Source organism: Micrasema longulum, unplaced genomic scaffold (assembly GCF_059751315.1).
Source record: "Micrasema longulum isolate JH-2025_06_02 unplaced genomic scaffold, ASM5975131v1 h1tg000605l, whole genome shotgun sequence".
NCBI classification, from domain to species: Eukaryota; Metazoa; Arthropoda; class Insecta; order Trichoptera; family Brachycentridae; genus Micrasema; species Micrasema longulum.
In genome coordinates this window covers 201,535-217,618 of record NW_028277801.1, presented here as the reverse complement: position 1 = coordinate 217,618, position 16,084 = coordinate 201,535, and the positions used below count along the sequence as shown (strand labels likewise).

The 16,084-nt window shown below is 30.3% G+C and overlaps 1 protein-coding gene across 3 annotated transcripts; it reads left to right on the top strand.

The window, feature by feature from the left end:
- The first annotated feature begins 816 nt into the window (after positions 1–816).
- LOC148280220 (uncharacterized) lies at positions 817–7,848 on the top strand. 3 transcript variants are annotated; one of them, XR_015822661.1, is made up of 4 exons: positions 817–1,150; positions 1,233–1,913; positions 3,096–3,507; positions 7,472–7,848. XR_015822661.1 is itself a non-coding variant. In XM_088228726.1 (4 exons), exons 1-3 carry the CDS (start codon positions 1,049–1,051, stop codon positions 3,414–3,416), a joined length of 1,104 nt encoding a protein of 367 aa, XP_088084852.1. In that variant the 5' UTR covers positions 817–1,048; the 3' UTR covers positions 3,417–3,427; positions 7,472–7,848. The 3 variants fall into 3 exon arrangements, 2 of the variants coding, with proteins under 2 accessions (XP_088084852.1, XP_088084851.1); XM_088228726.1 differs by having other exon boundaries at positions 3,096–3,427; XM_088228725.1 differs by lacking the exon at positions 7,472–7,848 and having other exon boundaries at positions 3,096–3,644.
- Positions 7,849–16,084: the final 8,236 nt, after the last annotated feature.

Sequence of the window (16,084 nt, the reverse complement as noted above, 5' to 3'; positions counted from 1 at the left end):
TAAGGGGTAGAAAATATTCAAAATACCACCCAGACCGTACGGTAAATAAGGCAATGTCTATGGACCTTCCCCGACAGCTACCCAGAGGAAGATCCAAGAACTCCTGGATAACTCAATGTTCCAAAATCTTGCAAAGAAACGGCCTAGATGAAAGTGACATCCAGAACCGAAGATTATACAGCCTAAGAACGATAATAGCCGATCTCAACAGTTTACCCAGGGGTGGTGTTTTGAACAGAAAAGCGCGCGTAGAAAACGCATTTTTAACGCGTATTTACGTACTAAATACACACTAACAGGGCGATTAATCAGCCAGGTAATGAGTTGAGACAGTCCCAGGAAGAAGACTCTTGTGCCTTTTAAAAGTACAGTTTTGGTAAGTAATGCAAAAAAGTACCATTATAAATATTAAAAAAACATCAAAAGGTACCAACAATGCAAATATGCGTATTTAGACAGTAAATTAAAAACATGCTTGTGATTACTACTTGGATGAGTTTATTTTTACTAAATTACTTTGACCAATAATATGTGAAAATATAAATAAATATATGTACAGGTAAAAACAAAGAGATACTGACAAAAGATCAAAGATACAGTTTGATAAAAAAAGCATGTTTATCGTAAATAGGTCGGTTAAATAAAATATAAGCACGTTTACAGAGGTAGTGTATAAAACAAAAAAAATACTTTGAGTTTGCATAATTTTAAAACTATCAATTTGCAGGCATTAATTAGCCGATAAGAAAAAAATAAGTGACTTAGAGAAATAATCGATTATAAAAACGAATGACCATCACTATCTACATCTATGGTGGTTAAGACAAGAAGAAGAAGAAGAGCGAGACGTCAAGCGTCAAGTCCCGAGACGTCACAAAAAGTGTACAAGTCTTTCCAATGCCTGGTTAAATTGTTGACAATTTCATTAAAAATACATTTAATAAGCTGCTTTAAATGACTAATTAATTAGTAAAGTTTGTTTTATATTTTGCTTAGTTTTTTTTTTCTTGTATTTCGAGTTATTAACGTCATATCGAATAGTACAGTTATGGGGTCTTGTAGGTTATGCTTAGGGCCTGCTGAAATGAATTTGTTTTTTGAAGATAGAAAAATTGCCGTGAACACTTTTGTCTCTCATAGTAAAATAAAGGTTTTTACGACAATATTTAATTAATATTTTAAAATATTGTCGTCAATATCGTATAATTTTGTAAAGCTTCTTTCGATTGCAGATTTACCGTAACGATGGATTGACGCAATTCATTTGCCTCATTTGTATTCAAAAGCTAGAAGAGTTTTACGAATTTTTAAGTAAGTGTGAAGAAAGTGATAGAATTTTAAGATCGAAGCATTTTTGCGAAACAAAATCTATCGATATACTTTCTGAACTTAAAGCGTTTAACATAGATGATGATAATTTGGTAGACGATTATATTGTTGCACCAAATGTCATTCCAATGGAGCATGAGAATGATGACAACGATGTGGTTGACAATCATTTTGTAGATGATGATGACGTCCTAGAGCCACCGTCGCTCGGTGATGCTGATGACAAGAAATCTGACGATGATATTCTCGATTTAAATTTGTTTGATTTGAGCGGCCATCTTTGTAACATTTGCGGAGAGTCATTTGCATTCGGCCAGCAATCTCAGTTCAATCATCACTTGCTAACTCACGGAGAGAGGGAGTTTAAATGTGACGAGTGTCCCAGAGCTTATTTCACATTGAAATCACTGAAAACCCACAAGAATACGCATAAAGCGGTAAAGAAATTTCCCTGTGAATATTGTAACAAGATGTTTACTGCTAAAGGCCGTGTTAAAGATCATATGGAGTATGTTCATAAAAGAACAAACTCTTACAAATGTGAATATTGTGAAAGGGTGTTCTATAGACCTGATTACTTCAAGGTATGTTACACTCAAGAGCTATTTATGCACGCTAACATTAAAAATATTAATCACATAAATATATAAATATTATAATATATGTATAATTATAAACTTTTAATACTTCCATCTCTTCTTAATCCTATCCGCAATGAGGGAGTTTATTTTTATTTTACTATTTAACTATCCCAAAAACACTTGAATAAAGATTTGTGTATTTTATTTAATCTTTAAATAATTTCATTTCAATTTATTTATTTTACATATGTTTATCTACATTACAAAAATATTTTAAGGCATACATAACACGAAAAAATTCATACTTAAATTTGAACCTACAAATATAATAAAATAAAAATACACAGCAATTAAAGAAAAAGGATGCCATCCTTTCTGAACTTTTTTTCACTAATATGAAAGATGTCGATATCCGAAGAGATACGGTTTAGTAAAGACATTGCTCTTCCTGCTGGAATTACCATCGGCAGGTTGCTTAGTACTAGCTTTTACCAGCAGCTTTGCTCACGTGATATTAGAGAGAAATTAGTTATGTCGTTTATCAATAATAGTTTTTGTTTACCAATAGTAATTTTCCCGATGGGAGAATATATTTTATCGTAATTGAAATAAGCTTGGTCTTCCAATTATCGCTATAAAAGAAATACGATGATTCGTTTATCTATGGTGATGTAGCATTGTTATTCTGTTCACAAATACAAAATTCTACTACAAAACCAAAACGAAAAGCAAAACAAAATAACCATAGACAAAAGCAAGTCAATTATAGAATACCACATAAAAAGTTATTCGTCGGCCCCGTGGAGTAGTGGTCAAGGCATTTGCCTACCATGCAAGAGGTCTCGGGTTTGATTCCCGACATGGTTGATATGAAATATTTATTTTAAAGGGTATTTTTACACTAGAATATTTCACAGTCCCTGGACTGGTACCTGAAGCGTAAGACTTATCATCTTACCTTCATATAACAAAAATTATCAAGATACGCTGCAATTTGTGCACTGATGCAGTGCCCTATGCACCATAAGGTGCAGAAAGGGAATTATGATGATGATTGTGTTGCTTAAGGTTTAAAGAGTTTAGGGGAATTCAAGCAGGTGCATTGAATTGGGACTATCAAAATAGTTATTTGCTCATTATTTTTAAACTTGTGAATATCTTTTAAACAAGACTTTTCTTTTACAGAAGCACTTATCGATTGTACATGGCAAAGAACAGAGCTTTGTTTGCCGAAGTTGCAATTTAAGCTTTCCATTCTTAAAAGATCTACGAATACACAATCGTATCCACACGGGAGAAGATGCCTTTTCTTGCCGCTATTGCGAAAAAAAGTTTACCTTAGCAGACGATCTGCACATCCACGAAAAAATACATTCCAGAAGACAGCCATTCATGTGCGAAGTGTGCTCCAAAACTTTCGCACAGAAAAAATTCCTAATAGTCCACATCAAGAACCATCACTCACAATCCGATGAACAAGAAAATGAGAAATGGAAAAAACAATAAAAACGATTCAAGTAATGAAAATTCAGCCGTTCTAGAAAATTCTGAAATTGATGTTAATAGTATTTTATCAATTTTGCATAGTTAATACAAGGTAGACGAATCCAGATAAAATAAATTCATTACACGTACAGTATAGTCTCTATAATCCCAACAATTAAAAACCGAGCCTGTTTCAGTTTACTGGAATCTTCAAAAAATAAAACAAACTTTTTGTATGTTCAACTATAAGTTTTTTTTTTATTTAACCACGAAATACATGTGCTTTAAGGCATAGCAGGTAAATTAAATGTGTTGATTATTTATGTGATGTTTCAAAAATCTGGAATTTTTATCTGGCGAGCACCTTCTGCTTGATTCTGATGTGCACAATCGGCGCAAAACCATAATTTGGTAGGGTTGCACATTATTTTCGACTGCCCAATCTAAACAAGTGTTAAACATTTGAATGGCATCTTTATGTTTGACTGTATCAGGTGTTAGTTTTTTTTCTGTAATTCTTTAATTTTCTTTCAGTGCGTTCTCGAACAGTCTTAGATCTCGGAACTTTTATTCACATTCTTTCCGGTAACCCATACTTATGGATTTTTTATATCACTTACCAAATTTAGTGTTCACAAATGATGCATCAATGGTAAATAATCTTTGTTTTCATATCCAGAGTCGGAATCCACATCCATTTCCTTCACAAACGCACCCTTTGTTAACCAAACTTTCTGCCACAACTTCTTAAATATCTTTGGAGTAACTTTCAAGTCATCCATTACATGATCTTCTTGAGGGTAAATAGTATGCTATTTTTTCTTGCGTTATTAAATTTTCACCGCCTGAATACCATTTTGATTCATAAGCTGCATGGATTGAATATATTTTGGAGGAAGAAACAACTGTAATATGTCAATCATTACTTATCAATGAGGAAGTTAAGTGGATTTTTTTATTTATAAATAAACTAATAAATATTTTTATATATCGTATTGTCAGTGCTATGATTTTTTTAATGTTTTGTATTTCGGAAATACTTCCGCGTTTGACATCAGAGGTTCTCATTTACAGTACAGAGTATATCAAGAAACTTTGCCGTACAAATTAATGCTCTAATTTTTACCGCGCGCAAGAAAACATTTTTGTATCCAATTTCCCGTAGTGTTGAAGTTCCTCATTTGGTGCAATTTAGATGGCCAGGAGCATTATTGAAGGTTCGGTTTATAGTGGATTTGGATTACAGAGACTATACTGTATTTTCTTGTTTGTTGATTTTTAAAAATGTTTTCCTTGTGGGATAAAGCACAATATATTACCTATAAATCATTTTGGTTCTTTAAAATGACAATAACAACTGCTATTATCATTTTCATACCCTTATCTGCTCCTGATGATGCATATATATCTCGATCATCTGTTACATGAAGACAGGTTGATCTGTCTTATTGCTTCAGGTGCCTATCCATACAGTAAATTATTGCAGGGTAAAATAATATTTTACACAGATATTCTATGTCAACGTTGCCAGAAATCGAAACCAAGACCTCAAGTACACTACAAGGCAGACTTATCTCAACCTGAAATCCCCTTTTCAATATTTTGCCTGATATTAACCGTCAAACATTCTAAAACACTGAATGATATAATTATATTGAGATTAAATCATTTTAGTATTTGTGGGATGAAACATCACAAATTCATGTTTAATTTTTTTTCTATAAATTAAAATTGGTATTAAATTCTTTGCCGCAGTTGTATTGAAATGTAAGTAGTGATTTTAAAAAGTGTGAAAAAATTTTGTAAAATATATATTTCAATTTTATACCAAATAATAAGCATATTCTTCATACAGTCGACAAAGCTCTAAGAAATTTAAAAAAAAAAACAAAATTGCTCTAGAAATATTTTGCCCTGAAATAATTAAATTCTCTTTGTAGTGTCATTACATGTTATCCATAGAGACCAATATCTTGAGAGAGACGAAGGAAATAATTATTTGATGGCTATCTCAACTGAGATTTATTTTATTTTACTTATTATGGTTCACAAATGATACATAAGACATTATGTAGGAGATAGTAATTAAAATTTGTTAATTAATATAACTAAATAATTTTTATTTTCATTCGGGAACATTCAGAGATGCTTTCTCTAAAAAATGTAAAATAAATATTGAAATTATGTAATTATATTATAAAGATACATCAACTCTACAACCTGTTTCCTAACTTCTTCTTTTAAACTTACTTACTTCTTAATTATAAACATACTTTCCTGGGATGAAGGAATTATTGGAGAATGTGGAAATCTAGGCATTTACAAGGCTTATGACCTGTCATTGGCTGAGGTTAGTGATCACTATCCCATCGGTTCTCAATTTATTTTTGCTATGGAACCCTAATTGATCTACTTGTTTTTGATAATGAAAATCGACAAAAATGTTGTTTTTAAGACCCATGACACATTGATTGCATGTTGTAATGTTTGACTTGAAAAAAAAACCATATTTTTAATTTAAAATCTTTACTGCACGTATTTAATGTGAAGAATGAATTTTTTTCAGTTTTACTTCTAACAGCACTAAAATTAATATCCGCGTGTGCTGCCGCGCAACATGTTTGTAAAATCTGTCCAGGCAAGTAGCTGCCGTACACCCAAATGGAATTCTGGAATGTAATCTTTTTAAATAAGAAATTTAAAAATGCATGGAAGGAAAAAATTAAAGTTAATTTCAATTAAAAAATTTAAGTGTCAGTACGCTTTGACTTCGGCTTTCGCATTTTTCAAAGGTGAAGCTATTTACCGATAAAAGCACCGACGTCACAGCATCGACTGCCTGTTTTTACGATAATACGCCCTAACTCTCTAATAATTCTTTAATCTTGGTTAAGCTATCTATCTATTGATATTGGTCTCTTTAGATGAAATTTTAAGACAGTCAAATTTCGGTATTGCTCACAAATGTTCGGACACACTATTATGTTATTTATAGTTCAACTTGCCACACGAAAAGTTATTTTTACATTTAAATACTAATTCACTAAATAAAATCATATTCTAAAACTGCTTATGGAAATTTTCCACAATTTTGTATGGAATTGGAGCTTCCAGATGCTGTTATTAAAGGGTTTGATGTAATCTATGTAGATTTTCACGGCTTTTGAAATATTGATTTTGTTTTTGAGTTATTATGCCACGTATTGTTTGTCTTGCCAAATTTTTGGACATCATTGCAGTGATGGACACAACAGCATAATAATCCAGAAAAACGTGATCAAGATTTAGTGTGCTTGTAATATTTGTCATACTCAACATGATAAACATTTAAAATTCACGTTATAAGTGAGTCGCCCATTTCCAAAATTCATCTTCTTTCATCAGTTTTTATAAATAAAGTATTTTACAATCAGTAAAACAGCTGAAATACATTGTCCAATTCCAAAACACATCCGTCTGTTACCATTTCCAAATAATATCATCTTGTCGATTTTCAGGTTACATATTTTGTTTCTTTTTGTACTTATTCTTTGATATAATAAATAATGAAATAAACATAGTTATATCCTCGCCCCTCAAAACTAATCGGGCCTTACTCATAAACTTCGTATAAAGTTACGCTTAGGCATAGTGGTAGAGTACGGATGGGAATACCATTCTTATTACAGTAGTGGAGCAAGGATGGTATTCCAATCCTTATTCTACCACTATGCCTAGGCGTAACTTTAGATCAAGTTTATAATATAAGTAAGGCCCACTATATTAGGAAATTTTACCATAATTCATCTTGTCCCTTTAAATCATTCCCAAAGTGCCATAAAACAGTTACAAAAGTCATCAAAACAATTACAAGAGTCATCTTGTTCATAATATATTTGAATGATTAAAACCTATCGTATTTTAGAAACATGTTTTCATTTACACTATATTTAATTCAATTTAATTACTTTTTTTGTTAATACAGAGGTATCTACACATTTTTTGGGAATGGGCAACTCAAGTGGTAATTGATTCCTCCTGAAAAATATGCAAATATGTTTTTATTCTGTATCCCTTTATTTCGATACATTTTTTAGATATGCCCGAATCTCCACTTGCAGAAAATCAAATATTTCTAGATGAAGAATTTTCACAGCTGTGGGAAGAAGATTTTTGGAATGAAAGCACTGAAAAAACCGCAAACATTAATACTGCGGAAAGTAATTTTGTTACGAATAGCGGCAAGAAAAGAAGACGCCCGAGACACGATGATGAATGGATTGATGTTAAACGTAAACGCTTAAAAAACTTAGGCAAGGAATATAGATCCCGACGAGGTGAGATTGTTCCAGAAAAAAAACTAGGAGATCCGTGTAAAACTGCATGCAAATTAAAGTGTACTGATAAATTTTCCGAACAAGAAAGGCAGACGATATTCAATAAATTTTGGGGTTTTGGTGATCGCAATAAGCAATGGCTATTTATTATTGAACATACCACTAAACAAGGTGTACGCCGCAGAACAACTGGAAAGGCCAGCAAAAGAATATACACATTCAAATATTTTTTACCTGCGGTAACAAATGTCTCGGAAACGAATGGCAATATCGAAGTATGCAAAACTATCTTTTTAAATACCATTTCTACAAGCGACACCACTGTCTCTACCGCTTGGAAGAAATACGACGGATTCAATTTCGAATGTGATTTGAGAGGTAAACATAAAAATCATAAAACTAATAAGGAAATGATACAGAGTGTGTGTGATCACGTCAATTCGTTTGAACCAATTGAATATAACTCTCTTTTACAAAGATCTGACAAATTATACTTGAAGGGATGTGTTAGTGTTGCCCAAATGTTTAATTCATATTGCAAATGGTACAAACCAGAAATATACTTAAATAAAGCGCATAACATCAGACAATATAGAGATATTTTAAATAAACATTTTGATTTAGGATTTTTGTAACTGGGAATTTTTTTTTATTTATTCTGAGCCATTATGAAAACTGAATAAAAAAATAATGTACTGAATGAAATATTTTAATAGTGTTTTCATAACCAAATTATTATATTTATGTGACTGTTGTTACTTAAAATATAAAACCCCTTAACTTTTTCAATTAGTAATGTCCTGGATGACATTGACAAAGTGAATCTATTCAAAATAACACTGAATGCCTAATTTTTGCATAAATCTCTAAATTCAGTTTTATCAATTTTCAGTTCAATTTTCAGTTAACAATACTGCTGTATAGATACATATATAAAATTAGTTCATACTATTTTTAGTAACAGCTACGCATGTCAAAATTTTTATCTGCAAATAAAAATTATTACTTAACACACTTTTTTTGCTAATACTGACACTTTTTTTCTCATAGAGTCCACTCATATGGACACAGTGTAACTTTAAAAAAAATAATATTGCTCTTCAAATTGGACCATATTTGGAGTCATTCTTATCTGACTAACATTTTGGGACACAATATCTCTTACCATATAATTAGGCTATAGACGTCATTCCAATACCAATGTCTTTTGGATAATTTTAACCGTCATTTCATAAATGAGAGAAACCATTTTGACAGCTATAGCCGGCATAACTGTGAACAATTCCTGAAATAATGCATCTACAAAAGTAACATGGGCTTCTCTTAAAAATTGGCCAGTTATTCTTGTTTCAAAAAGATTTTTACAATATCAATAAAAGGCACAATTTTTTCATATTATAATTTGTATTTTCATACTCATTGGTAAAATATTTTTTTATGTATTTAAGTAATCAGTTTTTTAAATTTAATTTAATAACCAGATAAAATAATATTGACAAAAAAACAAAAATTCATATTTATAAGCAATAAAACTGAACTAAACATGCAAAATATATTCCTCGGCACCAGTTTTTCTAGTAAGGAATGCATTGAACCATATATGTAATGTATTCTGGTGAAATATTAAATACATAATCGATAAAGAATTTTTACTTCTACACGCTTTCTTTTAAATAGTAAAATTTGTATATGAATAAAAATAAATAAAGCATTATATTTAGGTATATATTTTATTTATGGACATGTATCATTTTGATATTTTCAATTTTATGTGGATAATTAAGCATTTATACAAATCAAGGAATTTTTTAAATCAGTTTTTTTTAAACTACTAAATGCTTTAATTCTTAAAATTATTAAAATATTTTTATTTTTTTATTTTTTTGCTAAATTCAGAATATGGTGAATTTAAAAAACAAATAAATTGTGTTTTTAATTTCATGTTCATTTTACCCAAACAACAAAAAAAAATATGCTTACGTTCCGGTTTAATTTATGAATAAAAATTTATATTAAATAAAATGTTTAAAAAGTGTGAAAGTTGGTGAACAAAAGACATCACAATATGCAGAAAGATATCTCAAAGCTAATTCCTTTAAGATGATATTATCATAATTGATATTTGGATTTTTTTTTCTTAAAGATTGATTCATTTGAATCGGTGTTCACTTACTACGATAGGTAAAATAGAATTGGTTTGCTTGCATATTTATTTAGTGTACCACTACAACAAAAGCAGAATTTTATTTACATTTTTATATCTACTTCATAAATGCAAATATACTTAGATGGTGCGAAATCAAATACTACGTAGGATTCAGTAGCAAATTCAATCCTTCAGCAAGAGAAGATTATCCCAGTTCGTGTAAAATCAAACATTGTCTTTATGTTACTACTCATTTTTGTATTAGCAGTTAATACAGAAACACAAATCAATTTTTATTAGGAATAAATTGATAAAGATCTATATTTTGTGCATTTAAGTAAGCCTGATTATATTTCAGAGCATTTTCTATTAAAATGGGTTGTAATTTTGTATTAATTGCTTTGATGTGTTTTCTCTGAATAATCTTCTTGTTTTTATTATAATTTGTGTTGTTGCGGGCTGATTTCTTCAAATATTTAAATCCAGGCAAGTTTTCCACTATCATTTCACGTTTTCTGTTCCTTTTGTAGGAATTGTAAAGTCTTATTGTAAAGTGATAAAATACTTCTACTACACTTAGAAGTGATCCACCGAGACATAAACCAAATATTCCTCCCATCGATGCTAAAATAGTAAGTTAATGTAAGTTTAAATACATCATTTTAATCAATCAACATCTACTTCACATTTTCATTACTAAATTTCAATCGTACTTATAAAAAATATTATAATGCTAGCAAACTAAAGAAAATAATGTGTCGCCTTTGATCATTTGTTGTACAGGGGTAAGGTTATCAATATTGCAATTCAAATGACAAATCCATGGCAACTAATAAAATAAATAACAAAAATTGTGAAATAATTACTCTGAGAATAGTCATGATTCTATTTTATGTCAGTAGCTATAATATTTATGTACTTTTTAACTATATATTGTGAGAGCCCTCCAGGCGTTTATAAAATAAATAAATAAACAAGCACCTTCTACTAAAAGAGCTTTTAAAATTTTTTGCTTAAGGAATCTAATAAAACATAAGTAACTTAAGTATAGGCCATTGCAAAAACATCGGCACATATGAGGTATATCCAGAAAGTATTTTCATTTGACTGGTTAAAAGAACAAGTTCATATTCAGAAAAAATCTTTAGACCCTAAACTATTTTGAATATTGTAGGCGGCACAAACTTTTGTATTTCCTCTTCGGCATTCTTCGTAAAAGGGGATGTCCAGTTTGTTTGTCATAGTGCGCATTATCACAACCTTCATCAAACTGTCTCACCCATCTCCTCCTTACCATTGAATCACTTACTACATATTATCTATACATCTCACAGATCTGGTTTAATGTTCGTATCAAGGAAAAGAATTACAGAGCTTATCTCGCATGTGGCGGGACTTTTGATTTTATTCAGCATTGCAAACAAGCATTATGAAGCGTACACTACAGTCAGCTAACTCATAATGGAGTCAACTACTCAACAGGTCAGAGTAAATACCAGGCATGTGCAAAACTGTTATCGGAGTGCTGCGTTGGCAAGAAATACAAACAGAACTTAGTTTCTGGATTTACCTCAAATTTACAAAACTCTCTGGTAAAAATAATGACTTATTGTACATATTATTTATTTATGCTTTATTAAGTTAACATATTAAGAATATAAACTTTTAATAACATTACAATTTTTTATCAAAATTTCTCAAGGACATATTAGTTGAAGGGTAAAAATATTAGTTGAATGTTTTTTTTATTTTTTATTTACTTATAAACCCTCACGGATCACATTTATTTGACAAAATATTTTTTCTTTTTTAAATTCATATTCTATTGTTAATGATAATATTTTTAACATCTTCTGCAAAGGTTATCGGAGTCTTTTGTTTAGTTTTGTTTGGTAGTTTATTGTATAATTTCAGTCTCTGGTTTATTCATCTCGACTGTCCTGTCTTGTTTTAGAATGTTGTATATGATATTTTTCTGATATTCTCGTATTGTGTTCATGTTTACTACATTTTTTTTTCAAGTTCTTCGCCCACAACTACATAAGTGGCTGGTTTATGAATAAATTTTGAGGGTTCTAATTGAAAGAGTTCAGTTATATTAAATTGTTTAGTTAGTTTAGTGTTGTTAATATGTAAATAATGGATATAAAAATGTGCATATTATATATTTACCTAAAAGTCCATCCCAGGTTATGAGATTGCTCTGTTTAAATTTTGAACAGTTAAACTCTATAAAATAAAAATGCAAGACTATCTTTTTACCAATATTTTTGTCCTTCCTGAAAAACATATGGAAGGAATCAGAGGTAAATTCCACTAAAATAACAAAAAAAACAGAGTTAGTTTAGCAGTCTAGACCAGCAATCGGCAATTAATGTAACAACTGTTGTAATCGGCATGTTTTAAACTAAAATGTCACAGCAATTCTTTAATAGCATATTAAGCACATTGGTTTTAAATCAGTTGTGTTTGGCTCACGAGTGACGTCGATGATCGCGTGGCCCCCTGATTGAATTGACATATTTATACGGCCCGCCACCAAAACTAAAATGCCAACCTTTGGTCAACACTTTTTAATACAGTGTAAGGCAACAATTTGCTTATCCATCATTTTTGCTTATTTATTTCAAATATTTTTGTTTGCAAAGTCCTTATTCTTGGTGGTTGGTGAACGTTTTTTAGTCCTCAGCATTTCTTTGACTGCTAAATTTTAACTACTGCTATTTTACTTCTAAATGAAATGTGCTTAACCACAAGATGCTATCTGTTAAATAGCAACAGAGTATTATTTTAATTAAACCTACATACAAATTCATTAGCATTTAATTAAATTTAGCAATTTGTTATGCGTTTTTTATTGATATCAATATTTTTTTTTTTTAATTGTCCAAAGATGTCATTATGTCCACATAGTGATATAATATTTTTTTTTTGTGGAATAACTTTTGACGTATAATATATAGACACGTTATTCTCTTATCAACCATATATCTTAATTCACAAATGTTGCATTGCCCTCAACAATGAGAAAGTTCATTATTATTACTGTTTTTAGTTTTTTTAATAGACCGTCAAATTGAGCTAATTTAAAAATGATTTTTATGTGTCAATGCTATCAATTTTTTTAGTTTTGTAACTTTGAAATCACTCGGCCGTGACCTTACTAGTTGTCATCGGTGAACTGTCCTGACTGGTGAATTGGCTTCCCGGAAACCAAAAATCTATCGCAACACATAACAATAACGCTGTAGTTCATTGGTTGATTCGCAAGAACTTGAGATGTAGTTCATTTTAATTAATTTTTGAGAAACTTCGCCTAAAATTAAATGCCCTGATTTTGATCGCATGTAAAAATCATTTTTCATATTCAACTACTGCGGGAGCAACACTGAACTTCCTCATTGGAAAGAGATAAGAAATTGTGATACACATGCAAACATTTGTGTGAGAAAGAGATGTATATACACATTTCCTTAGTTTATATTTTTGCACAACTTACTACGACACTGGCCATCAATATTATTTCTTATATGCTTGTAAATTGTGAAAATGTACATAAAAATATATTTCAAAACAATATTGTATTTACGAATGTAATACAATATCGTTTTGAAGAAGTTTCTCGCACAAGCCGATAAGTACATTTTAAAAGTCGTGAGATATTAGACTTTTGAAGTTAAAAGCTCATCCCAAATCAAGAATTCAAATAAATCCACAATTTGAATAATACACATATTTTTTTTTTATTTATAAAAAAAGAAATATTTTTATTCACTTTTGAAATAAAGACTATGTAATGCCATTTATAAAGACATCTCATTTTTCGAAAATTGGTAGTTACCAATTTGTGGCAAAAAACCCGGTGATACAAATAATGGGAAAAAAGTAGCTTACCTATAACAAAAGTTACCGTTTGCACTGGTACCATCGTTTCTGATTATTATGAAAGTTGGTTAGAGAATGAAGGCACGAAAGGCGATTATGCACAAATTGAAAGCCATTCTCTCTGCGCTAGGAACGTGTCTATTTAATTATACGTCAATGAACTAGCTACAGTCTGTTTTGAGTATTTATCTCTGGGTTTTGCTCTAATCTATCTCTATGTCCATTCCAATGAATTGAGAATCTATTATAATGTTTTTGAATAATCAAAGCATATTTAAAATATTTCTGAAATAGATAAATATCTAATTACCCTTCAAAGTCAACCATTGTCACAGAATCTACTGTTGCCACATTCCAGTTTGCATCACAAGTAGGTAAACAGTAACAATCCAATCCAATACTGGAATTTTCTATTTTTGGATCTAACGATTTCAATGTGTACAAATTTCCTTAAAACAAAGAACTTTATTATTTCATATCATAATCATGAATGTATTCTTTATAATATTACGAGAAAAAAAATATTAATTTGCATTTTAACTCTTAAAAGATTGCCAAAAAATCCCTCTGCAGATGGTTCTGTAACATTCTGTTTCATTAAGCATAAGATAAGGTATTTTGAAACACAGATTTTTAAAAAATAATGTAATAACAAAAATTGGTGTACTTACACATAAGTTATGTCTGTTTTTTTCCAAATTTAAAAATGAGCACCAAAAGTAAAACAAAATTGTAAAGGACACTGCAAAGAAACTTTCTGCTCTACAAGATATTGTGTTTGTTTTTAAGTTACAATTATTTTATTTAATTACTAGCCTTCAAACTTGAATGTCAAGTAGACAAATGTGAGCATTTTCGACACCTGTTTGCGTTCTATCCCATCTCGTGACGCCTTGCTATTTTCAACGGGTTGCTAATAATTCGCTAATAGAAAATGAGAAGGATGTTGTGATAGAGTGGGGTTCGAGCCTCAGACCTCTGATTCGTGGGTCCATGATACTAACCACGGGACCACAACTCGGTAATAACTTAATATGTTCATCCAGAATATTGAATATTCTTGGGGCCACAAAGCATCTTTGCGCAAAAGTAGCATGTATGTGTTTTACAAGAAAACCTTGTAAGTATGAGCTTTCTGTTGAGTTCTCTTCTTGTAATCATATGACCAGAAAGGTGACAAACGCTCTTATAAACATTTTTCTGATAAACAGTATTCCATGGATTGGAACAGTGTATATATATATATATATATATATATATTTTTTTAAAATTTTTATTCCAGTAAAATGGCTATAAAGTGCAGAGCCAATTCTACCATATAAACATGAACATAATTATAAATATATACAAAAATATAACAATAAACATAAATATAAACATAAAATAAAATTTTATATTGCAGCACTTATGGTGGTTTTAACATATTGCGCTATCTCTCGAACAACGGTGAATGGATCCACCCTGCAGTGGCTTGGAGAATTTCATTATTAGAATTTTTTAGGCGTTCCCATAGGCTCCAGGCTCTTTGGCGAATTATATAACATTTAAAACTCTTAAACTTTTTCATCCAATACTTGTGATAGATTTTTAAATTCTATTTGTTTTGTATTGAAAAAAAACTTACGGTAATTATTCTTTAAACACATGGAATCCTTCAATGCACAAAAACGGGCTTTTGCTGGAAAAAATGTTTAATACAGAAATGAAATTATTTGTGTTATGTCAAGTTTAAAACAAATGTTATTTTTACTCTACAATTTCTGCCTTGCCTATTAGTAAAAGTTTATACCGCGGGGTAATTACGACAACCAGGTTATTTCAAAATCAGCGTTTCCGAGTTACCCACTAAAAGGGTATTTGTGAGTTACCCACTCTGGTTTTAGTGGTTAACTCACAAATGCTGATTTTGAAGTGACCTGATTGTAGTAATTACCCCACGATATAATTACCTGAGAAATTTTTTACATTATAATAATAAGGAATACAACCGCATAATTTGACGATTGCATTCATACGGCATTCGATTAAGCAATTTTCATATCCATAAGAACCGATTTCACTTGATTCCTGTAAATTAATTGTACTATTTTTATTTATTTATTTAAACCAACACAGACATACAAAATTGAACAATATATGCAAAGTAACAACAAAGAAATTGACCAATTACAGGTTTCACATAGAAAAAAATATACATAACTTGCAGTTAAACAGGAGTTAAAGAAAAGAGTGTTTTTTTAAAAATGGGATGGGAAAATGAGGAAGAAAGAGAGAATGGAAATAGTAGTTAGAGGAAGTAAATATAAAATAATTAAATGATAAAAAGTAAAAATACTAATAAT